General features: G+C 42.5%; 1 protein-coding gene and 1 non-coding gene across 6 annotated transcripts in view; both read right to left on the bottom strand.

Moving 5' to 3' along the window:
- The window catches only part of OCA2 (OCA2 melanosomal transmembrane protein), a 452,195-nt gene that overhangs the window by 364,794 nt on the left and 62,643 nt on the right, over positions 1–24,758 (bottom strand). For 2 of the 5 annotated variants that reach the window (XM_007533891.2, XM_060179245.1), the window contains exons 4-7: positions 23,949–24,095; positions 19,708–19,765; positions 16,857–16,929; positions 1,180–1,340 (exon numbers count right to left, since the gene is read on the bottom strand). In XM_007533891.2, coding sequence (XP_007533953.1) covers positions 1,180–1,340; positions 16,857–16,929; positions 19,708–19,765; positions 23,949–24,095 — 439 coding nt within the window. Of the gene's footprint in view, positions 1–1,179; positions 1,341–16,856; positions 16,930–19,703; positions 19,766–23,948; positions 24,096–24,758 lie in introns of all 5 variants that reach the window. The other 3 variants (XM_060179246.1, XM_060179247.1, XM_060179243.1) reach the window with 2 other exon arrangements.
- LOC132535034 (U6 spliceosomal RNA) lies at positions 21,622–21,725 on the bottom strand. Its single transcript, XR_009546821.1, has one exon. It is a non-coding gene; the product is annotated as a U6 spliceosomal RNA (small nuclear RNA).

Genomic DNA, 24,758 nt, shown 5'->3' with positions numbered 1-24,758 from the left:
GGTCATGATGATACAGAGAAAAAAATATGATCCCCACTTCTACAGCCCACAAAGTGGAGCCCTGGACTAGAAAGCATAAGGTCCTGAGTTCTATCCCTGGTTTACATATGACAGAGTGGTGCTTTGGTTTTCTCTCTCTCTCTCCCTCTCCCTCTCCCTTTCCCTCTCCCTCTCTCTCTTCCTGTCTCCCTCTCTCCCTCTTTGCTTTTAAGAAATAATTCTTGCTAAGGAGACAGCATAATGGTTATGCAAAAGATTTTCATGCCTGAGGTTCTAAGTCCGAGATTCAGTCACTAGCACCACCATAATCAGAGCTGAGCAGTATTCTGGTGTATCTTTCTCTCTGTCATTAAAAATAAATAAATTAAAAAAGGAAAAGAAGTAAATAACAAAAAAACAAAAAGGGCTCCATTCCTTGGTTGTTTTGGCTGGACTCATTATTAAATGGTTACCAGACACATTAACCAAAAAAAAAAAAAAAGTATAATTTTAATTTTGTGCCTACAGAGGCCCATGAATGTGGTTCCTAGAGAAATGACGAATACATGCATGCCATTTGTAGAGTTTTTAGTCAAACACTGGATCTGGGGATAAATGACAGGCAAAGGCAAAATACAGACACTAAGCAGAGCTAAGCAAAGCTTATTTCACATGCCAAACACACATGACATAGCTCCTCTGTGCCAAGAAAGATGGAGCAGGGAGGAACAATTCATATGGGATATCTAGTCCTATCTTTAGAGGCAAAGTATCATTTCTTCATCTACTGTCTCTCAAGGTACTTTACTTTAAAATAACAACTAGGCTAGTTCAGCACATTTGAATGTGCCTGTCCTGAAGACCTTGACAATAACAACACATTTGATGGTGTTCTTGTCCTTCCTGGGAATGAGTGGGAAGCTTTGGCTGAAAGAAGCTGAATCTGATTTTAATTTTAAAAGAAAATAAAAAGTCTCACCAACCTGATTTACTCCAGTGGGTAAGAGTTTTATAATTGACTTAGAGAAAGAGGGAGAAAAGTATTTCATAGACAAAAGCACAAAGATAAGAGTGGAGGGCCTGACTAATAACGGTGTCACTGCGGATGGCACCCTATCAAATCCATTCAAGAGGAAACTCAATTTATAAAGAGTTGAAATGAGTTTTCACAATTCCTTTCAAAGTGCTTAAGAGTATAACCTGCTGTGGCCGCCTCCACCGTGAGCCTGGAGCCTCCGTCTGGGTCACCTCCACCACCACGTGCTCTTCTCTCCCAGGTTGACTTGTGCCACCAGCCACCAAGGCCCCATTCAGGGCCACCTGGAGCAGTGTGGAGTCCGTGTGGCTGCTGAGGTTCAAAGCTAGGAGCTCGTCAAGGTGAACCGAAGAGCAAGGAGGAGAGGCCCGAGATTTCCCCCAACCACTACCACCACCACCACTAGCAGCACCAACTTCTCTGGGCCAAGTCTTCCAACTGCATCCCTTGCCTGCTCCCCGTGTTCTTAACCTCTCGCTCCTGACACATGCATTTGGTGTTGCATTGTTTAATCTTGTGTGCTATAAGCCTACTAATTGACATTGTAGAATCTACTTTGTTTTTTTCATTTTTATTTGTGATCATGATTAATAATAGGTTGCAAAACTGTAACATTACAGTATGTAGTTCCCCACCACACCTACTACCAAAGTTCTGTTTCCCTACCCACCCACCTCCCAAAGATAACCACCATATTTCTCACTGTTTAAAGATCTATAGAGATTACTCTGTTTTTTGGCTTTTGTTTTGCCTCCAGGGTCATCACCTGCTCCATTCTGGCATTACAAATCCACTGCTCTTGGTGGCCGTTTCTTCCACTTTATTAGATAGGACAGAGAAAAACTGAGAGGGAAGGGGTGATAGAAAAATAGACACCTGCAGACCAGCTCCACTGCTTGTGAAGTAGGTGGAGAGTGGGGACTCGAACCTGGGTCCTTGCACTCAGTACTATATGCACTTAGCCAAGTGCACCTCCACACGACAACCCCTAGAACCTACTCTAAATCAGACTCAATGTGCCTCTAGCTGCCAACATGGAGTTCTGAGTGAGTTGGTGAGTGCAGTCTGGCTTAACCCAACTTCTTCTCCTTGTAGGAGACCATCTTCTGACTGTTAAAAAAAAAAAAGACTTCACACTATATCACTTTTAATCTGAAGATGCTTGTCAATTAATCCAAATAACAAATAAATGCCTAAACTCAGACCACTTCCCTGCTTGCTTATTTAACATCTCCACCACCTCCTTCCACTACCCCAGGAAGCACATCTTCATGATGGACTCAGATCATACTTCTTGATTGTGTTACAGCCTGACTTTTTTCTTAGTCAAGAAGATCTATGTGGTGCCTCCCTATTCAACCCTCTCTGTTCCAAGTGTGGCAGACACACAACTCCCACCCACAGTCCTAGACACACAATGAGCAGTAGAGAGGAAGGTTGCATGAATACCAGATGAACTCATCCACATTCCAGACCCAAGGCACTGCGTCTCAATTTGTATGAGAAAAAGAAATCACAAAAAGAATTAAATTAAGAATGTGAAAATTGTCTACATCAGTGATGCTCACTGCAGTGAGCAGAGAGATATCCTTTCAAAGCTTGTTGACTCTTTGATCAAGAATGAATCATCAGGAAAAGAGGCTTCTCCTTCTTCAAGATGGAATCCCCATGGTTCTTAGGCATCTAACTTCTATGAGCCCATATGAACTATTGTATTACTGAAATGCAGCAATCTGTGCTGCTAAGCCTTCGCCTGCTTTCTGGGCATCCTTCTTTCTGCTACCCAGTGGATTTTCACAGCAGTTGTTCTGATCCAGAAGAGATCTGAAAGCCATGTGGGTGGAAAAACATCAATTTTTCTGAGACCTGGGTTGTAGTCAAGGAAGCTAGGTGGCAGGCACACCCTGTAAAGGATATAGATTACCAGGAACATGAATCCAGGTTCAAGCTGTAGCCCCTATCTGCAAGAAGGGGTGCCTTACAAGCAGTGAAGCAATGCTTCTGATGTTTCTCTTTCTTTCTCCCTCCCTCCCTCTCTCTCTCTCTCTCTCTTTCTCTCAACTCCTTCCTCTCAATTTCTCTCTATATAAAAAAATAGTAACTTAAAAATACTTTCTGGTGGTGGGAATTGTGTGGAGTTGTACCCCTCTTATCCTATGGTTTTTGTCAATGTTTCCTTTTTATAAATAAAAATTTAAAAGAATAAAACTTTAAAGATTTTATTTATTTATTTGTATTTATTTATTATAGGATAGAGACAGAGAGAATTTGAGAGGGAAGAGGAAATAGAGAGAAAAAGAGACAGAAAAACACCTTCAGCCCTCCTTCACCACTCATGAAGCATTCCTCCTGCAGCTAGGGACCAGAGGCTTGAACCAGGGTCCTTGCACATTGTGATGTGTGTGCTCAACCAGGGTACACCCCTTAAACCACCAGGAGTGAATTTACCATGTAGGCACTAAGCCCCAAATGATAACCTGGAAAGCAATAAAAATATTTTTTTGTGAATTTTTTTTTAAATATTTATTATATTTTATTTATTCCGTTTTGTTGCCCTTGTTGTTTTATTGTTGTAGTTATTATTATGCCGGTCCTTGTGCTTTGAGCCACCTGCGCTTAACCCGCTGCGCTACAGTCCGACTTCCTAAAAATAAATTTTTAAAAAGTAGTAGTCAATTCTGTGCTGTGAGTGGGGCCCAGATAAGATCAATGGGGTTTACAGTTAATAGTATTTATATACTTTTTCCATATTTGGGAGCTACTCTCTTCCTGATCCAGCTTTCCGGTCCTATTTCCAACTCTGACACAATTTCCCCCAGACAATACCTTTAGCCCACCTGTATGTTAGCTGTCGGGCTCAGGTAAAAATTAGTAAAATCGGGAGTCGGGCGGTAACGCAGCGGGCTAAGCGCAGGTGGTGCAAAGCACAAAGACCGGCATAAGGATCCCTGTTCGAACCCCGGCTCCCCACCTGCAGGGGAGTCGCTTCACAGGCAGTGAAGCAGGTCTGCAGGGGTCTATCTTTCTCTCCTCCTCTCTGTCTTCCCCTCCCTCTCTCCATTTCTCTCTGTCCTATCCAACAACGACAACAACAATAATAACTACAACAATAAAACAACAAGGGCAACAAAAGGGAATAAATAAATAAAATAAATATTTTTAAAAAGGCAAACAAACATGAAAAAGGCAAACAAACATATGAAAAACTGCTCTAGGTCACTGATTGTCAGAGAAATGCAAATTAAGACAACACTAAGATACCACCTCACTCCTGTAAGAATGGCATACATCAAAAAGGACAGCAGCAACAAATGCTGGAGAGGATGTGGGGACAGAGGAACCCTTTTACATTGCTGGTGGGAATGTAAATTGGTACAGCCTCTGTGGAGAGCAGTCTGGAAAACTCTCAGAAGGCTAGACATGGACCTCCCATATGACCCAATAATTCCTCTCCTGGGGTTATACCCCAAGGACTCCATAACACCCAACCAAAAAGAGGTGTGTACTCCTATGTTCATAGCAGCACAATTCATAATAGCTAAAACCTGGAAGCAACCCAGGTGCCCAACACCAGATGAGTAGCTGAGAAAGCTGTGGTATATATACACAATGGAATACTATGCAGCTATCAAGAACAATGAACCCACCTTCTCTGACCCATCTTGGACAGAGCTAGAAGGAATTATGTTAAGTGAACTAAGTCAGAAAGATAACGATGAGTATGGGATGATCCCACTCATCAACAGAAGCTGACTTAGAAGATCTGAAAGGGAAACTAAAAGCAGGACCTGATCAAATTGTAAGTAGGGCACCAAAGTAAAAACCCAGTGGTGAGGGGTAGACATGTAGCTTCCTGGGCCAGTGGGGGGTGGGAGTGGGCGGGAGGGATGGGTCACAGTCCTTTGGTGGTTTGAAGGGTGTTTATGTACACTCCTAGCAAAATGTAGACATATAAATCAGTAGTTAATTAATATGAGAGGGGGAAATCAATTGTATGTCTCAAAGTTTCTCAAAAGACAAACTGAATCTTTTTAATATATAGGCTATATATTTGATATGCGGACTCTCTCAAAAGCCTAGACCAAGTAGATTAGAAGCTTCCAATAGCACAGCTATATACAAGATACTGGGTACTGTACAGCAAACCATAACAAAGGGACTTTTCAAAGTTAACCCAATTAACAAATAATGTGATGATAATATTAACTATTGATTGTCTTTTTGAACCCTAAGACAGCAGGAACCTCACATCTTCACTATAGAGCCCCTACTTCCCCTGTCCTGGAACTCTTGGATAGGGCCCACTTTCCCATATGCATCTCCCAATCCAAACCAAATAATATTGCATCCGCCGATCACAACCTAACCAAAGCAACGATTGCCATCTCAACATGCTTCACCTCAGACTGTATCCAGAGACTTCACGTGTGGAATGACAACCCTTCAGCTTCATTACTCGGGTGAGACCTTTCCCTTTAATAGTACACTCTAATTTCATCTCAGGTAGTTCACTTTCTAACAAAGTCCCATAACCTAGATATACACCAGTTTCTGTGAGAGAGAGCTTATGTGCACACGTATCCATAAACTACTGCAAAATATATACCTGAAAGCAGGATTACACTAGAGTTTGCAGTGAGTACCTCCCTAACACTTCCTCTCCACTATTCCAAGCTTGGGATCCATGATTGCTCAACAAATTGTTTGGCTTCATATGTTAACTCTCTTTTCAATCACCAGGTTCCAGATGCCACCAGGATGCTGGCTAGGCTTCCCTGGATTGAAGACCCCACCAATGTGTCCTGGAGCTCAGCTTCCCCAGAGACACACCCTACTAGGGAAAGAGAGAGGCAGACTGGGGGTATGGACCGACCAGTCAACGCCCATGTTCAGCGGGGAAGCAATTACAGAAGACAGACCTTCTACCTTCTGCAACCCTCAACGACCCTGGGTCCATGCTCCCAGAGGGATAGAGAATGGGAAAGCTACCATGGGAGGGGGTGGGTTATGGGGATTGGGTGGTGGGAATTGTGTGGAGTTGTACCCCTCCTACCTTATGCTTTTGTTCACTAATCCTTTCTTAAATAAAAAAATTTTTTTAAAAAAATTTTTTTTTAAATTAGTAAAATCACAGACCTCTTGGAATATACCTAAAATAGACCTACTAGCCTTTTCCAAAATGGAGAAACAAAGTCTCATCTGCTATAGTCTTATTTTTAGATTCCTAATTATTAAATAATTTGTTCTGCTTTATATCTTAATACTTTTCAGCCACCAAGTTGCAGATGCTACCATGACGCCAACCTGACTTCCCTGGACAGATGACTTCAGCAATGTGTCCCAGGGTTCCAATTCTCCAGAGCCCTGCCCCACTAGGAAAAGACAGAAATAGGCTGGGTGTATGGATCGACCTGCCAACACCCATGTCCAGCAGAGAAGCAATACAGAAGCTAGACCTTCCACCTCCTGCACCCCATAATGATCCTAAGTCCATGATTCCAGAGGGATAAAGAACAAGAAAGCTTCCAATGGAGGGGATGGGATGTGGAACTCTGGTGGTGGGGATTGTGTGGAATTGTACCCCTCTTAACCTACGGTCTTGTTGATCATTATTAAATTTATTTTTTAAAAAAGTAACAGTCAATTCCTTTACTATCCCTTTAACCCCTAAAAGAAACAGGAAATAAAGAGTTTAGAGAAAAAGAAAACCTCACTACATGGCACAGCATCTATAGGATTTACACCAAGTGTTGAAGAGTGCTTTTTTTTCACTCCCTGAGTCCTCCAGAAAAAAATAAGAAAAGTCATCCTGGGAAACCTAGTGTTTGGTGTTGTCTATATGACAGCTCCAAACTGGTAATCCTCCTCCACCCCCTCACCACCTCCCTGCATAACTACAAGGCTCTCAAAAAGGATAAAGGAAAAATGGAAGTCACACAGGATGAGTAAAGCATTAAAAAAAGGCCTCAAGAGACATTGCTGCCCTGGCCATACCAAAACCATTCCTACTACCTGGGGAATACAGATATATACAGATAGAGGCTATGGTGCGGGGGGAAATAGTTTGGCACAGAATGTGGCCTAGAAATTGTGCAGAAACTCGAGAGGTGGAACAGTGCCACCTGGAGGCTAATATCAGAAGAGCAGTCATTTCTCATTAGTTAAAATCAGTTCACACACTCTAATAGTGTAGGATTTAACATGCATGAAGTCCTGTGTTCAGTCCTCAGCATCCCATCTGCCAGAGTGATAGTGTTATATAAATCACTGTGATTGTTAGGACAGTGAGGGCACAGAGCTTCGGTGATAGCTTCAGTGTGGAACTGAAGATATATCATAATCTTACAATCTTGAAAACCACTATTAGGTGGTTAAACACACATACTACTACAAGAACCTGGGTTCAAACACCAGTCCCCACCTGCAGATGGAAAGCTTTACAAGCAGTGAAGTGGTACTACTACTGGTGTCTCTTTGTGTCTCTCTGTCTTCCCCCTTCCCTCTCGATTTCTCTCTGTCACTATCCAATAAATAAATTTATTTTTTAAAAACCACTATTGGGGTGCTGGTGAGCACACATATTACAGTGCACAAGGTCCCAGGTTGGAGCTCCTTGTCCCCACCAGCAGGGAGAAAGCGTTGTAAGCAGTGAAGCAATGCTGTAGGTATCTCTCTGTCTCTCTCCCTATCTCCCTACACTCTCAATTTCTGACTACCTCCATTCAATAAATAAATAAAGATTTTTAAATAACGCTACTGGGGCTGGGTGGTGGTGCACCTTGTTGAGAGCACATGTTACAATGCACAAAGACCCAGGTTCAAGCCCTAGGCCCAAACCTGCAGGGGAAAAGCTTTGCTAATGGTGAAGCAGTGCAGCAGATGTCTCTCTGTTTCTCTTCCTCTCTATCTCTCCTTTCCCTCTGAGTTTCTGACTGTCTCTATCCAATAAGTAGAAGATGATAATTTTTAAAAAAACACTATTAATCACTAATTCAAAAATGGTTTGGTAAGGCTGGGTGTTGGCACACCTGGCAGAGCACACACATTACAGTGCACACAAGGACCAGGGTTCAATCCTTCAGTCCCTGCAAGCAGAAAGGAAGCTTCACAAGCAGTAAAACAATATCGCAGGTCTGGCTCTCTCTCTCTCTCTCTCTCTCTCTCTCTCCCCCTACTTTCCCTCTCAATTTCTCTGTTTCTATCCAAAACAAATTGTGAAATATTTTTAAATGGCTTGGGAAAAAATTAAGTCTTTTAAAAAGCAGGGGGCTGGATGGTTGCACACTGGTAGATGGTACACATCACCATGCTCAATGGCCCAGGTTCAAGCCTTAGGTCCTCACCTGCAAGGGGTAGGGGGTAGCCTCACAAGTGATGGAACAGTGTTGCTTCTTCTCTATATATCTTTTATCCACCATCAAAATAAATAATTAAAGAAAAATAAGCATCTTAGGAAATGATTCAGTGGGTAGAGCGCATGACTTGCAAGGTTCAGGCCCCATGTCCAATCCTGCTATCACATATGCTGGAGTGGAACTCTGATAACCTCTTTCCTCTCAGTAAAATCTAAAAAACAAACAAACAAAAAAACTTAAATGTTAGTTTACAGAATCCATCTTGAAACCCCCTACAGACAGTTGAGAAATGAGAGCCCTGGTCAGAGGAGCCATGGAGGGAAGGGGGCAGAGAGAAATGGCCTCCTTCCTTTGGCCACATTAGTCATGGTTGCCATGCCTCTCCCATGACCCAAATCTAAGCCATCTAACTTGCTACCACTTCCACAAACACTTTGTCCACTCTGAAGACCACACACACACCTACACACACACACACACACACATACACACATATCCCTCTTCTGAGCACTTATTCAGCTCCTTGTTGTTCCCCACTGGAGACAGAGACACATATCCACTTGGAATAAAAGCCTGTGAGCAGAGATTTTCATGGGACATGGAACAAAGCCCAAAAAGCTTCTTCACAGCAAAAGAAACCACTACCCAAACCAAGAGACCCCTCACAGAATGGGAGAAGATCTTTACATGCCATACATCAGATAAGAGTTTAGTAACCAACATGTATAAAGAGCTTGCCAGACTCAGCAACAAGGCAACAAATAACCCCATCCAAAAATGGAGGGAAGACATGGACAGAATATTCATCACAGAAGAGATCCAAAAGGCCGATAAACACATGGAAAAAATGCTCCAAGTCTCTGATTGTCACAGAAATGCAAATAAAGACAACAATGAGATATCACTTCACTCCTGTGAGAATATCACACATCAGAAAAGGGAACAGCAGCAAATGCTGGAGATGGTGTGGGGTCAAAGGAACCCTCCTACACTGCTGGTGGGAATGTCAATTGGTCCAACTTCTGTGGAGAACAGTCTGGAGAACTCTCAGGAGGCTAGAAATGTACTTACCCTATGATTCTTCAATTCCTCTCCTGGGGATATACCCTAAGGAACCCAACACATCCATCCACAAAGATCTGTGTACACATATGTTCTTGGCAGCACAATTTGTGATAGCCAAAACCTGGAAGCAACCCATGTGTCCAACAACAGATGAGTGGCTGAGTTGTGGTATATATATGTGTATATATATGTGTGTGTGTGTGTGTGTGTGTGTATATATATATATATATATATATATATATATATATATATATACACAATGGAATACTATTCAGCTGTAAAAAATGATGACTTCACCATTTTCAGCCGATCTTGGAGGGACCTTGAAAAATTCATGTTAAGTGAAATATGTCAGAAACAGAAGGATGAATATGGGATGATCTCACTCTCCAGCAGAAGTTGAAAAACAAGATCAGAAAAGAAAACACAAGTAGAACCTGCACTGGAATTGGAGTATTGCACCAAAGTAAAATACTCTGGGGTAGGTGGGTGGGGAGAATACAGGTCCAAGAAGGATGACAGAGGACCTGGTGGGGGTTGTATTGTTATATGGGAAACTGGGGAATGTTATGCATGTACAAACTATTGTGTTTACTGTTGAATGTAAAACATTAATTCCCCAATAAAGAAATTAAAAAAAAAAAAAGGATGAGGGTGGGCCTTCACTCCCACCTAGATACTGAGTCCTCTCAAGATAATCCTTCAGTTTGCTACAGTCAGTCCAACACCAAGTTTCTCTGACCCTTCTTCTCAACTAGATCTTGTGTTTGGCCAGTTTTTCTAGAAGCCATCCACTCTTGCTACCCAAATTCCTCTGAGTAACTTAACTGTTCTCTACTTCATCCTGCCCATATGATTGCCAGCTGCCCTTTTGCCTCCAGAGCTGAGTTCAATATCTCCCCTACTGCAACAGTATTTAATAAGTTTATTTTTGTGTTTAACTTCATCCAATGTAGTTATTATTATTATTATTAATTATTACTATGCCACTAGGGAGGGTTATCACTGGGGTTTAACTTCATCACTCTGGTGGCCATTTTTTACACTTTCTTATAATGGGTAAGACAGAGATAGAAAAGGAAAGAGACACTGCAAGACAGAGAAAGAGAGATTCTTGCAGCACTACTCCACTGTTTATGAAGCTTCTCCCTGCAGGTAGAGGCTGAAGGCTTGAACGCAGGACTTCATGAATGGACATATGTGTTCTACACAGCTCCATACAGGGGAAATTTTCATTGATGCTTAACAAAAACTAAGACTGTGGGACCCTGGAACCAAGTGGCTGCACACCTGGTTAAGGGGACACATTACCCTGTGCAAGGTCTTGGGTTAGAGACCCCACTGTAGGGAGGAAACTTCACAATCAGTAGAGCAGTGCTTCAGGGGTCTCTCTTTCTCTTTCCTTCTCTAGCTCTCCAGTCCCCTCTCTATTTTTCTCTGTCTTATCTAATAAAAATGAGGGCGGACGACACTTGGACCCCTTTCATGGAACTGTCGTCATGATAAAATAGAAGTCTTATTTGATACAGTATGAAAGATTAAGGAACAAGTGATCATGAAAGATAAATTTATTGGAGCAAGGGGTAGATAACATAATGTTTACACAAAGAGACGGTCATGCTTGAGACTCTAAAGCCCCAGATGCAATCCCCTGCACCACCATAAATCAGAGCTGAGCAGTGATCTGGTAAGAGAGAGAGAGAGACAGAGAGAGAGAGAAAGGAAGAGAGACAGGAGCTGGGTGATGGCACACCAGGTTAAGCACACATAGTATAAAATACAAGGACTCATGCATGGATCCCAGTTTGAGGCCCCAGCTCCCCACATGCAGAGGGATTACTTTACAAGTAGTGAAGCAGAAGCAGGTCTGCAGGTGTATATCTTTCTCTCCCCTTCTCTGTCTTCCCTTACCCCTCTCAATTTCTCTCTGTCCTATCCAAAATAATTTTTTTAAAAAAAAATGGCCAGGAGTTGGGTGGCAGTGCAGTGGGTTAAGCGCCGGAGGCGCAAAGCGCAAGGACTGGCATAAGGATCCGAGCCCCTGGCTCTCCACCTGCAGGGGAGTCACTTCACAAGTGGTGAAGCAGGACTTCAGGTGTCTATCTTTCTCTCCCCCCTCTGTCTTTCCCTCCTCTCTCGATTTCTCTCTGTCCTATCCAACAACAACAACATCAATAATAACTACAACAATAAAACAATAAGGGCAACAAAAGGGAATAAATAAGTAAATTTTTTTTTAATGGCTGCAGGAGCAGTGCATTCATAGTGCAGACACTGAGCCCCATCACTAACCCTGGAGGCAAAAAAGAAGAAGGAGGAGGAGGGAGAAAGAAGGAAGGAAATAAAGATAAATTTATCTAGTACCAAAGTATTTTTTCCAGAATTTACCAAATGAGCAAACAATCTCACTGTGATCTCTACAATGATTCTGGCCAAAAGAACTCTGTGGTGGCATAAATACTTCAAATCTATCTATCTGATCCAATAGCCACTACCCCCATGTGGCTATTGAACACTGTAAATGTGGCTGGTGTTAATGAGGAACTTCAGTGTTATTTCATTGATGCAAATGTAAATTTAGGGCCAGGGAAACAGCTCACTTGGATAGTGCGTTGCTTTGCCTTGTGCGCGGCCCAGGCACAAGCCTGGCCCCCACCACACTAAAGGAAACTTTGGTGTTTATGGTCTCTTTCCCTCTCTTTCTCTCTGACTCTCTGTCTCTGTCTAAAAGTTAAAAAATAATAAAATAAATTTAATGAGCTACATGGGATAGTGTAGTTCTGGAGTATTCTAAGGAGGTTTGGCTGCATGGTAGATTAGGAAAGAATAGAACTCTCTAGTACATATTGTGTTTCCTATATCTAACCTGAAAGTCCAGGGTTACAGTGAACAATATGATGGGGGAGGAAATGAAACATAAGTCAAGAGAGAAAGAAAAAGAAAAGAGGGGGCCAGGTGGTGGCACACCTGGTTAAGCACACATCTTATAGTCCATAAGGATCCAGGTTCAAGCCCCTGGTCCCCACCTGCAGAGGGAAAGCTTCACAAGTGGTGAAGCAAGGCTGCAGGTGACTCTCTGTCTCTCTCCCTCTCTACCTCCCTGTTCCCTCTCAATTTTTCTGTCTCTATTCAATAATAAATAAATAAAAAGATAGTTAAAAAAAAAAAAAAGAAAGAAGGAAAAGGAAAAGAGGGAGGAAGGGAAGCCAAGTCTAATTAGCTTAACCTGGCCTGCTGACCACCATTCATCTGCCTAATCACCTCGGAGCTCAGATTGGCCTTCAAGAGCAATTGTCTACAAGAGCAGACAATTCAGGGACAACCTCAGGTGCCCACTATCACAGGTGCTTCATGTTTCATGGTGCTACAAAAATAACGCTGTAATTACTGAGAAACGGAGACATAAACATTCACAGTGGCAAGGTAACTGTTGTTTCTCCAGCTCAGGGGCAGTGGGATTTTTCTCCAAAAGCATCTCTTGCCCAAACACAGGTCTCTGGTGTCCCTTTGCACTGCCTCTCACCTGGCGTAGCCCATCCAGGATTCCAGCCAGAGTCACAGAAGATAGGCAGGGAATCTTCACCACAAGCACCAAGCTAGGCCTGCATGTGATACCCCTGTGCTGGGAATCCCCTCCAGAGAGCTAGCTCTGTGTAAAGACTAGCCACCAACCCCTTCCAGGCGAATTTCACAGGGTCACATAGCAGCTAGTTCCTGAGAAAGATGGTCTGGGAATATCTCTAAACTCTTATCTCCCCTTTTCCAAGCCCCCACAGTGGTTTTTCAGTCTAGGGGATCAGAAAGGCTCCCAGCTTCTGTAAATGCACAGGACATGCAGTGAGGACACTGTGTATTTTCAGAGGAGTCTATGGGAAGTTCATATCAGTCCTTGGAGGCTTTAAGGATCAACAAGGGTCCCTTTGACCAAATGCTAATCAGACTCCTCTGAACTGTCTCATAGTTTTGAAGGTTTCTGCCTTCATCACTGCCTTGACCAGTGAATGTGTTTATCCAGAACCCCTGTGCTCTGTATCCACCTGCTCTCATATCTGATCAAATTCCCCACCCCCACCAGTCCCCAGATGATGTCTCAATTACCTGGCCCCCTTCAGTAAATATCTTGGTAGACAGGTGGGGTGATGGTACACCCAGTTAAACACAAACATTCATCTCAACCCTCACCTGCAGGAGGGAAGCTTCGCAGTGAAGTAGTGCTGCAACTCTCTCTCTCTTTCCCCCCTTCTCTCTTCCTATTTCCCTCTGTCTCTATAATAAGAAAAAAGGAAAGGAAATAGCCAACAGAAGCAGTGGGGTTGTTGTGCTAGCACTCAAGCCCTAGCAATAACCCTGTGGCAAAAATCATCATCATTCTGGGCGGGAAGTTCAAGCTACAACCTCTTACTCCTGATTTTTTCCTCTTAGCAATTTTCCACCCACTACCTCCCACCTCCGCTCCTTGGCTATACATGCCCAATTCTCATTGTTGATTTGGGGGTAAACTCAAGCCCACAGCCATTATTTCCATAGCTGTGGTGATGTCCTGAAGAATGCTATGTGCAAATCTAGCAAATGACATGAATAACTTGTTCTTAAAAGTGATTAAACATATGTTGGAACTCCTAGTACCTCAACCAACTCTATCCAGCTCTTCCATTTACCTTCTTCTCACTTCATTCAGCTCAAAAGGCCATCCTAGACCCACAGGGCCTGGCACACTTGGGCTTCTCTGGAAGGTGTGTTTTGCTTTAGAATCAAGTGTTAATGTGTCATTAAAGAAAGGTCTTTTATTTGCTGTCATGCAATCTGACTATAGTATTCTGAGTGCTAAAAATTCCTACAGTACTGGGGAGATATCACAGTTGACTACAACTAGACTTTCAACTTGGGGGCTGGGCGGTGACACACCTGGTTAAGAGCAACATAGTACTAAGTGCAAGGACCCACGGAAGGATCTGGGTTTAAGCCCCCAGCACCCCACCTGCAGAGAGGACACTTCACAATTGACAAAGTAGATCTGCAGTTATCTCTCTCTCTTCCTCTCTATCTCTCCCTCATCTCTCAATTTCTCTATGTCCTATCCAATAAAATGGAAAAAATGGTCACCAGGAGCAATGGATTCATAGTGCAGGCACCAAGCCACAGCAATAACCCAAGAGGCAAAAAAAAAAAAAAGAAAAAGAAAAAACTTTCATCCTGAGGCTCTTGGTCCCAGGTTCAATTCCTGACAACACCAGGTACCAGAGGGAAGCCGTGCCCTGGTGTCTCCCCACCCCACCGCCTTAAATTTTCAGTTCACACCCTGATTACCCACTAAACACACTAAATAAAAATTATTTTTTATTTAGACCTCTGAATGGTTTGATTCCCTTTTTTTTTAGCAGTAAAAGAAATAACTGACATAGGCCACAGAGAGAGAGTTTACTGGGTGAGTGTCTTGCCAGGGACACAGCTCCAGTGTTGTAGTATTTCTATCTCTGTCTCTTTCTGCCTTGCCATCCAAATGAATGACACAGATGCTGGTGGAGAAAATTGTGCATGCAAAAATCTGCCTCTTAAAAAAAAAAATACTGGGAGATGTAGCCAGAGCTGTCTTTTCACCTCCCTGCTCCTCCCAGTAATCCCCCCTCCCTTTCCTGAGAAGATCCACCACTGACTCCTACTGCTTTGAGCAAGACTGAGGACTTCAGAGACTCTTGTACTTAGAACTTTTCATCTAAACATTCATTGCAGAAGACTCTCTGAGGTCCATTTTCATCTAAGGTTTGGAGAGAGCTGGAAATGCCCTGCTCACAAGCTTACAACCAAAAAAACAAACAAAAAAAAAGGCTGAATAAACTTAACAGTTTATTCCATGGAAATGGGGGTTTGTGGTAAACACCTGGAATCTAGAATAAGACACTTGACTGCAGGGAGAAACTTGGACAAATGTTTGCTTCCCCAGGACAATGCATCACCATTCACAGAAAGAAGGAAAATTGCATGAGAAAATTTGAAATTTAAGTTGTGCTCATCTCTGCTCTTTAGCACTGAAGCCCTGGGTCCCAATAGGGCTGAAGTCAAAGATGGGATTTCAAATGAGGTTAAATGAAGTCAGAGGGTGCAACTCTGATTGGATAGGACTGGTGTCCTTAAAAGAGCCTTGTACTTTTGTACTTCTCTCTCTCTCTCTCTGTCTCCCTCCCTCCTTCCTTCCCTCTCTCCCTCTCTGCATGTACACACTGAAGAATAGCCTGTATGGACAGAGAGGAAAGCAACCACATACAATTCAGATGAACACTTTGCAAAAGTTCAATCAGCACTTTGACCAGGGATACCTAGTCCCCAGAGCTTTGAGAAATAAACCTTTAGTCTAACTCATGCAGCCTGTTGTATTCAGTTATGGTATTCCAAGTTGAAGAACACATTCAGGGGGGCTGGGCAGTGGCTCACATGGCTAAGCACACATAGTACTATGCAAAGACCCAATCAAGGACCCAGGTTCAAGGTCCTACTCTCCATCTGCAGCAGGGACACTTCACAAGAGTGGTAAACCAAAGGTCTGAAGGTGTTTATCTTTCTCTCTCCCTCTCTATCTCCTCCTCCCCTCTCAATTTCTCTGTCCTATTGAATAAAATAGAAAAGGGAGAAAAAATTGCCACCAGGAACAATGGATTCCTAATGCCAGCATGGAGCCCTAGCAATAACCCTGGTGACAAAAAAAAAAAAAAACATTCACTACCAACTTGTTACTATACATATCACTTTTATTATTTTTTATTTATTATTGGATAGAAACAGAGAGAAATTAAGAGGAAGAGAGATAGAGAGAGACTGAGACAGAGAGACACCTGCAGTTCTGCTTCACCACCTGTGAAGCTTTCCCCCAACAGGTGGGGACCAGGGGTTTGAACCTAGGTTCTTGTGTACTGTAATGTGTGCTCTTAACATGGTGTTCCACCACCTGCCCCAGAACATATCACTTTTAACTACAGAGTATGGGACCTATAGAAAGGCATGGGGGAAAGTATGGAGCACCCACACAATCACCAGGCCCAGATGATGTGGCCAAGACAAGGACCAACAAACCCAAAAACAGGTCAGTAGGAATCATCCACATTGCAAAGAAAAAAAGAAGTGGAGTAAGTGCTTAGAACAGAGTATCAAAGAGTCCCAGGAAATTCAGGACCCAAGTGTTCTCCCACTTCTTTTGTCCTGCTCCGTCATCATTACCCTAGAGAGAACCTCACCATAGACAACCCAACACAGTCCCACCACCGCTTTCTCCCCTTCATTCTCAAGACCTAATTTTTTATTAATGTCTTGGGAGGAAACAAATATGCCTGAATGACCTTCAATGACAGCTGCCATCTTTCCTCAGGGTCTCTGAGCTTTGTGAATCTCAAAAAGGGTGAACAGTCCATCCTGATGTATGTTTTGGATACAGTAACTTTCCATTGGTGACACTGCCAACAACTGCCAGCGTTTTTCTTCATCTGGATACAGACTAAATAAGACCTGCAATGATCAGAAACAATCTGTGATATATTTGGGGGAATGAGAACACTGGGATTTAAACAGTATTCATTTCTATGGAAAATGGATGTAATAATGATGCACTCTGTTTTCAACACACTTACTCTAGAGAGCTTTTGAGATACTGAAAGACAAAATTTTGATTCATTATAGTATTTTCTGCTACAATGCACCTTTATTATTGCTATTGGACTACTTTAAACATTAGAGATCCAATCACAAGTCAAATTATCCACAATGGGTACATATGATTTTCCCATTTGGAAATAGAAGGTATATAACCTGCCTATAAAATTTACAGAGCACCTTACACACCATCAAAAAGTATACTAAATTTGGGAGAGATTATAGAAGTTCAAAAACCAACTCCTCAAACTATTTCCACAAGTTACCAAAACCCCTTCTCTAAGATGAATACTTAGGACTAGACACAGAGCTCAAGCCAACTCTTAGAGACCAGAGGTGGCCTGCCCACTTGATCCTCCTACTTAGAAATTCCAGAGTACCCATTCACACTCCCACTGGTTTTCTCTAAACACCAGGGACTTCAGAGACAATGCCACTCTGTGAACAGGAGGCAGAGAGGCAAAAAAGTAAAAACATGACATTTGGAGTCCAATATAGTTGTCTTGGTTTCACACACAGGTTTCACATCTCTGGGCCACAGGGTAATTAAAGGGTTTATGGGGGGGGGGTAGATAGCATAATGGTTATGCAAAGAGCCTCTCATGACTGAAGCTCCAAAGTCCCATGTTCAGTCCCCCACATCACCAGCTGAACAATGCTCTGGTAAAAAAAAAAGGGGGGGGGGTGCTTCTTAATTCAGTTCAGCCCACCTTGGCTTTACACAAAACCTGGGCCATCTGAGATGCAGCAATACTACCTCCTTGTCTCTATAACAAAAGTCAGTTCAGATCACATGCAATCCTGCACACAAGCACACATAATCCCACTCCTTTTGCCCACACATGCAGACCATAAACATCATGCATTAACACTCAACGCATGATCATGCATTTGTTGTCCAGTCTGAATGGCACCCAGCACCAGGTCACACACATCCTTGTCCCAGGTGCCATAGTCCCAGAAACAGCACTCATGCTCACAGTTCTACACATTATCACAGCATTCACCAAAACACTGGAGTCTCCCACCAACAGCCCACACTAAGTATTTTACAGCAGTGCTAAAAATTGGCACTCACTTGAGCATAACTCCCTAGCCATAGACATGACCTCAAAACGGCCAGATAATGCCTGGACATGCAGTCACACAGGACAGACACACAGAGAAGGGAATGGGGAATCTTGTTGCATCAAAGTAAAATACTTGGGGGGAGGGTTCAGTTCCTTTGTAGGGGAGTGGGGGTAGGTACATAGAACTTTGGTGGTAGGGATGACACTATTAAATAAATAAAATTATTAAATTATAGTCTTATAACTCACTAGTTAACTCAGTGTGTCAGGGGGAAATAAATTGAATGTCTTGAGTTCTTTAAATGTATAGATTTAAGTTCTGAGTATATATTCCTTTTGTCTAAGCACTTAATGCTTCAAATTTGTATATTGAATGAATTTGAACACTGGGCTTGAATTGCTAAAGCATTTCTAATAATAACTTTCTGTTGAAATACTAAATCACCTATCATCTGAAGCCAGGCAGATCAGATCAGAAACAACCAGTCCTGTCAGTATCTAAGGTATAGTAATTTGTAAATAGCATTAAATGACATAAATCATGGGGAGTGGGGAATCTCAAATCCATATATGCATATGTAGACACTGCCCTAAATACCCCACTCATCTGGAAAATATCTTTTAATGGCTGCATTGGAATCCCAGTCAGGGATATAGCAGGGCACATCCCACACAAAAGTCATCAGTAAGAGTCCTCAGGTCAGAAGGTATACCTCCAGATCCCTGGCTTAGAAGTCACACCAGGATGTATAGGCAGTAAAAAATGGAACAGTATGAAAAGAAAGATGAACACAGAGCTTCACTCCCTCCGAGGAGGATGGCCCAGCATTCTGGGGAGAGGTCCAGAATGCCATTTCAAAGGACATTCCTGGGATCATCATCCATGAAGGCTAGACTGCTCTCAACACCAAAAAAAAAAAGTGTGTTGAAAGTGTTTGAAAGAAAAGGAAGAGGCAGGAAAGAAGACATGGGCAAGCTAACAGTATTCTATGGACCTCAGGCAGGTGGCCAAGGCTTTTTCTGTGCAGCTGGGGACAACCTACCATCCCCAGTGCCCTCAGATCTCCTCAAAAGAAAGAAACCCTTCCCTACAATCACCTACTTCCCAGCCCAAAGTAGCCAGACATTCTGCCATCAGTAGACATGGTAGGGGCTGTTGTGAATACAATGACAATAAGCAAAAGGAATTATGGGCTATATACACAATTTGCAAGAACCTGATGTCATGACCTATAGCTAAAACTAATCTCACACGAGATTGTGGGTATAAGAAGTTAGTTACTTAAGGAAGTCCCTGGTAGAAGTTCAAGTCTTTTTACCTTTCACCTTTCTCCTGTTTTGATCTTCTTAGATCTGAGATGTCATTTCTCTTGAGTCCCACATGCATTGTAGCTAAATGCTGGTAATCAATGTTGTGGCCCACGTGGCAAGTTAATCTTTCTCTCTGCTTATTTTGCTACCAGTTTTTATGCACCAAAAAAACTTGCCGTGTTTTGATAAACCCTAGACAAAAGTCCACAAAAGTTTTTATTTTTTACAAGAAAAGGCCAAGCAAGATACTTACAGAGCAAGCCACCACAAAGACAAACAAGCCCACGACTTTCAGCCACTTCACATAGCACCTGCAAGAGAGGAAGTCGCACTGGTTGCACCAAGGACACTCAAACACTTAGTCTTATCCTCATGAGCCAACATGTTAAATCCTCAGACCTTGCTGAAGCCTTATGTATCTCCACCTTGCAGCATGTGTTTAGAATCAGTAGCAGACACAGTGTGAAGGAGGTCACTGACAGGTTGGATCATGTCATTTGGTGGAGATTACAAACAGGAACAAAATTAACCCCCTGTCTACACATGACTTCCAGTTGGAGATGCTAAATTTCAAGACTTGGCCTCTTCATTAGTCATTAAAGACTTGAGTTTCCTGGAATCAAGTCTTATATTGGCTCTCAGATATATAACTATCAATTACCTCTTCCTAAGTTTTTCAACCTTCTCCTAACTTTTCTAGGTGGTACCATGGATTTGACCAGCAAAAATAAAATTGACTGAGACATAATCAAATAATTCAAGAAAGAAACTGCAATGCTGTGACTGTCTATAGTAGTAGTCTTCAAAAAATTATTTTCTTTGTCTTTTTTAAAATTTTTCTATATTTATTTATTTTCTCTTATGTTGCCCTTGTTTTTTATTGTTGTTGTAGTTATTATTGTTGTTGTTACTGATGTCGTCGCTGTTAGGTAGGACAGAGAGAAATGGAGAGAGGATGGGAAGACAGAGAAGGGGAGAGAAAGATAGACACCTGCTGACCTGCTTCACCGCTTGTGAAGCAACTCCCCTGCAGGTGAGGAGCCGGGGCTCAAACCGGGATTCTTAACGCCAGTCCTTGCACTTTGCACCATGTGTGCTTAACCCGCTGTGCTACCGCCCAACTCCCTTTTCTTTGTCTTTTTAAAGAAATTTTAGAAGGGGATCTGGGTGGTGGTATATTGGGTTAAGTGCACACATTACCATGCATGAGGACCCAGATTCAAGCCCCTACCTGCATTGGAGAAGCTTCACAAGTGGTCAAGCAAGTCTACAGGTGTCTCTCTTGCTCTCTACTTCTCTATGTGCCTTACCTTCTCGATTTCTGTCTGTCCTATCAAATAAATAAATGCCACTAAGAGCAGTGGGTTCATTGTGCAGGCACTGAGCTCCAATAATAACCTTAGTGGCAATAAAGGGGGGGGGAGAGAAAGAGAGAATCATTTTTATTAGGGAAAATAATGATTTACAAAGCAGTTATTGTCCCATGACCATCTTTTTTTTTTTTTTTAAAACCAGAGCCTTGCTCATCACTGGCTTATGGTGGTGCTGAAGAATTCTTTAAGCTATAAGGGCCAGAGAGAGAGCTCACCTGGGAGAGAGCTTGCTTTGCCATATATGGTTCAGGCCTATGCTTAGTCCTTATCACAATGGTAGAATCTTTGGTGCTGTGGTGCCTTTCCCTCTCTCCTTCTGCCTCTAATTATCAAACTAGAGAAGTAAAGCCCCAGTGACAACAAAATAAATAAATAAGTAAGAAATATCTAGTAAATAATAGACACTCGTCTCCCCCACACACACACACACACTTGGCCATGGTGACCCAGTGACTCACAGACTTCTTAATGTGTCCTGCAGGTCCTGAGCCTAGACTTGGACCACCCTTTACAGCCCTCCAACACTATTTGTTTGTTTGTTTGTTTGTTTGTTAATGTATTTATGCTTGCCAACAATTATTGTTGGGGCTTAGTGCCAACACTACAAATCCACCACTCTGGCAGCCTTTTTTTTTCCTTTTTTCCTTTTATTATACTAAATAGGATAGGAAGAAGTTGACAGTGAGAGAGAGAGAGAGAGAGAAGCAGAGAAAAAGACAGATACCTGCAGACCTGCTTCATCACTCTGAAACGTAACCCCTGCAGGTAGGGAGTGAGGTCTTGAACTCGGGTCCTTATGCACGGTACACTTCGAAAATCTGTGTATCATTCTTGTACAGAAGCCATGATAATCTCTGTATTGTTCCTATTTTAGTATATGTGCTACCTAAGCAAGCACCCTTGCACACGGTAACATGTGCTCTCAATTGGAGGTACCACTGCCTATCCCACCATATTTTTGTTCATACCTTCTCTCTGGAGCCACCAGATCCCAACTCCTAGTGCCACTATCACCTCCCTTGCCCCAAGTATGCTCTCCTGCTGTCCACCTCACCAGCAAGGAGGGGGGGGGGGGTCTGTGCTCTGTCCCTCCACAGGGAAGAATGTTGCCACATGCTGTGTGACTGATATGCTTAAAGAATGAAAAGTGAAAGTGTATGCTGGCATGTCTGTGAACTTGGAAGGACTACAGCAGTTTCCAATGGAGGTGATGGGACCCACAAGAGTGGTGAGAATGGTATTGAATTACATACCCTTATTATTTTATAATTTTGTAAATCAATTTTAAATCACTCACAAAAACAAATATCAGTGGTGGGGGTAGATAGCATAATGGTTATGCAAAGAGACTCTCATGCCTGAGGCTCCGAAGGCCCAGGTTCAATCCCCCACACCACCATAAGCCAGAGCTGGGCAATGCTCTGGTGTTTCTCTACCCTCCCTCTCTGCATCTCTCTCAAAAATAAAAAATATATATATTTAATAAAAAAAAATAAATATCAAAAAAGAGAGAAAAAATAATAAAACAAATAAAATACTATTGGTTATAAAAAGTGTATATTGGGAACTTTTCAAAGTCTTCTTCTGATTCCTTCAAAATAATATGACCTTATTTTAAATTTTCTTAGGTTGAATGAATTGGATAAAATGTCATTTCACACTTTCAAATTACGATGCAATTGCTCCTTATTTCAAAGAGAATCAAAATGACCCTTCTTTTTAAAGAATGAAGCACTAGTCAGACTATTTTAAATATTAATTTCTTTCTGCCTGACCTGACATCAACATCACAGCTGATAAACCAAAACTCTTCTTACAAGTTTCCTCAACAATCATGATTGGTACTTTCTATACATGTCAAAAGAAGGGCCCCAGAGTCTCTTAGTTCAGTGGCAAGCTCGGGATAACTAGTCCATGAATCATAAAAAGAAGAGCAGAAAATGTGAAATCTCAAATGCACTTGATAGTGTTTTTCAATGCTATGGATTGAGGAAACTGGCATCTTCTGGAGCTATGAGCAAACCATGTGGAAAAAGCTTAATGGTATCAGGGCTAACAATCCTGTGACCCATGGAATCAAATCCCTATTTTACAAGACTCAAAAATTTTATGGCGTATCAGCCAAGTAGTTCTACAGCTTTGAAGTTAACCATCTTATAGAAGTTATTCATGGCTGGGCAGCCTGGAGAGAAGAGACGTCTCCATAAGCATGGGTAAGACACAGAGGGTCACAGCCCCACCACTGCCACCACATCCCTTCCTGGACCTCTTTGGGCATGGAGAAAGTAGTGCTTTGGGTACACTAAATCATCCTTTCAAATATCTTCAGAAAAGACAGATCCTCTACTGCTAAGAAATGAAAACTCTTAATAATTGATAACTGCATGGTGTCTTCTCACTTACTCGAGGGCTTCTTCACAGACTTCTTTATAGACAAGGTCTATGGCAAGGAGGACATCAGAGGACAAGGAAGCAGTCACATTAACTTGACTGGCCCTGCATGTCCCCCCCTGCTACATCAGGGAAGATGCAGAATAAGGACCCAGAGTGTTTTGTCCCCAAATAGTCCCTTGGAGAGGCCTCTTTGAAACATCCTGCTCTGAACAGAACCCTTGCTTCAAATAAATATAGGTAAGAAGAGTAAGAAGGTCATCGCAAGGAAGAAAGCATGTTCTGCTTCGGGAGACCCCCGCCTGGTCTCCTGTCCTCCTCACACATGCACAGCCTCAGTGGCCCATGTTCACAGGGTGGGAAGACACAGCACTATGCTGCAAATGACTGTGACAGCATCTAAAACCCTGTGGAGGTCTCCTTGGGTGAATGAATCATTGGCTGCCATCTGTAAGCCAACGGATGCAGACCATCAGTCACTGGAGCAGGAAGAAGAGCAGGGTACTAATTTATCCTTTGGATTTGAAAGTGCACTTTCTCATATCCTCCAGGGTCAATTTGCAGCTAAATTTGTCTTCCTGTCTTAGAGAAAAGGCATATTGCCTTCCAGGAAAATGTGCAGGCTGACCAAATGTAAAAGCCCCTATCCTGCCTCCATCCTGTTGCCTTGCTTGAGGAAAGAGATGTGCTGGGAAACCATCACCAGTCCTGGTGGTCTAGGTCTTCCTACCTCGGTTTTGACAGTTGGACTTTGCTACGAGCGCTGTCTAGGAGTTCCCCCTTCACTGGGGAGGCAGATCCAGAAGAACCAGCCCACTCAGCTGAGCTGTTTTCCCAAAACTCATTGAATGTGAAGAGCTCTGGATGGTAAACGGACCTGCATCAGGACATGGAAAGAAAGACTGTGTGGTCAGTTTCATGGTAACAGTAGCATCTCCAAAACTCATCTTCATCTCAGTGGTGACATAAGAAAAGTGAAATAGATTCTGTCTTATTTTGTCTTTTAATGACCACAAACATTCTAGTGCTGGCAAACTACTGGGCATGATTTTTTTTATGGAACCAAGTTATATATTTTTTATTTATTGGATAGAGACAGAGAGAAACTGAAAGGGGAAGAGGGACAGAGACAGAGAGAAACTGAAAGGAGAGGAGAGATAGAAACAGAGAGACACCGGCAGCACTGCTTTACCTGTCATGAAGCTTCCTCCTATAGGTGGGGACCAGGGGCTTGAACCTGGGTCATTGTGCACTATAATGTATGCACTTAACCAGGTGCACCACTGCCTAGCACCAGCATGGGTCTTTTCTTGACAAAAGCACTTGGTACAGGGGTAGCATTGTGTGGCTGAAAATGTCAATAATGAATTGCAGACCTTCAAGAAACATCAGTTTGTTCTGATTTGGGGACTTTCCAATAAGGCAGTATTGGGCTTAAACCAACTCCAATTCATTCAACTCCAATTCATTCAACTCCAATTTATTTTTGAATGTGCTAAAGTTCTCTAGACTTATACTTATCCTTAAGTAAAATTAGTGG

The sequence above is a fragment of the Erinaceus europaeus genome, chromosome 20, assembly GCF_950295315.1.
Source record: "Erinaceus europaeus chromosome 20, mEriEur2.1, whole genome shotgun sequence".
NCBI lineage: Eukaryota > Metazoa > Chordata > Mammalia > Eulipotyphla > Erinaceidae > Erinaceus > Erinaceus europaeus.
Note: the sequence above shows the minus strand (reverse complement) of the source record. Positions and strands in the feature narration are given on the sequence as shown.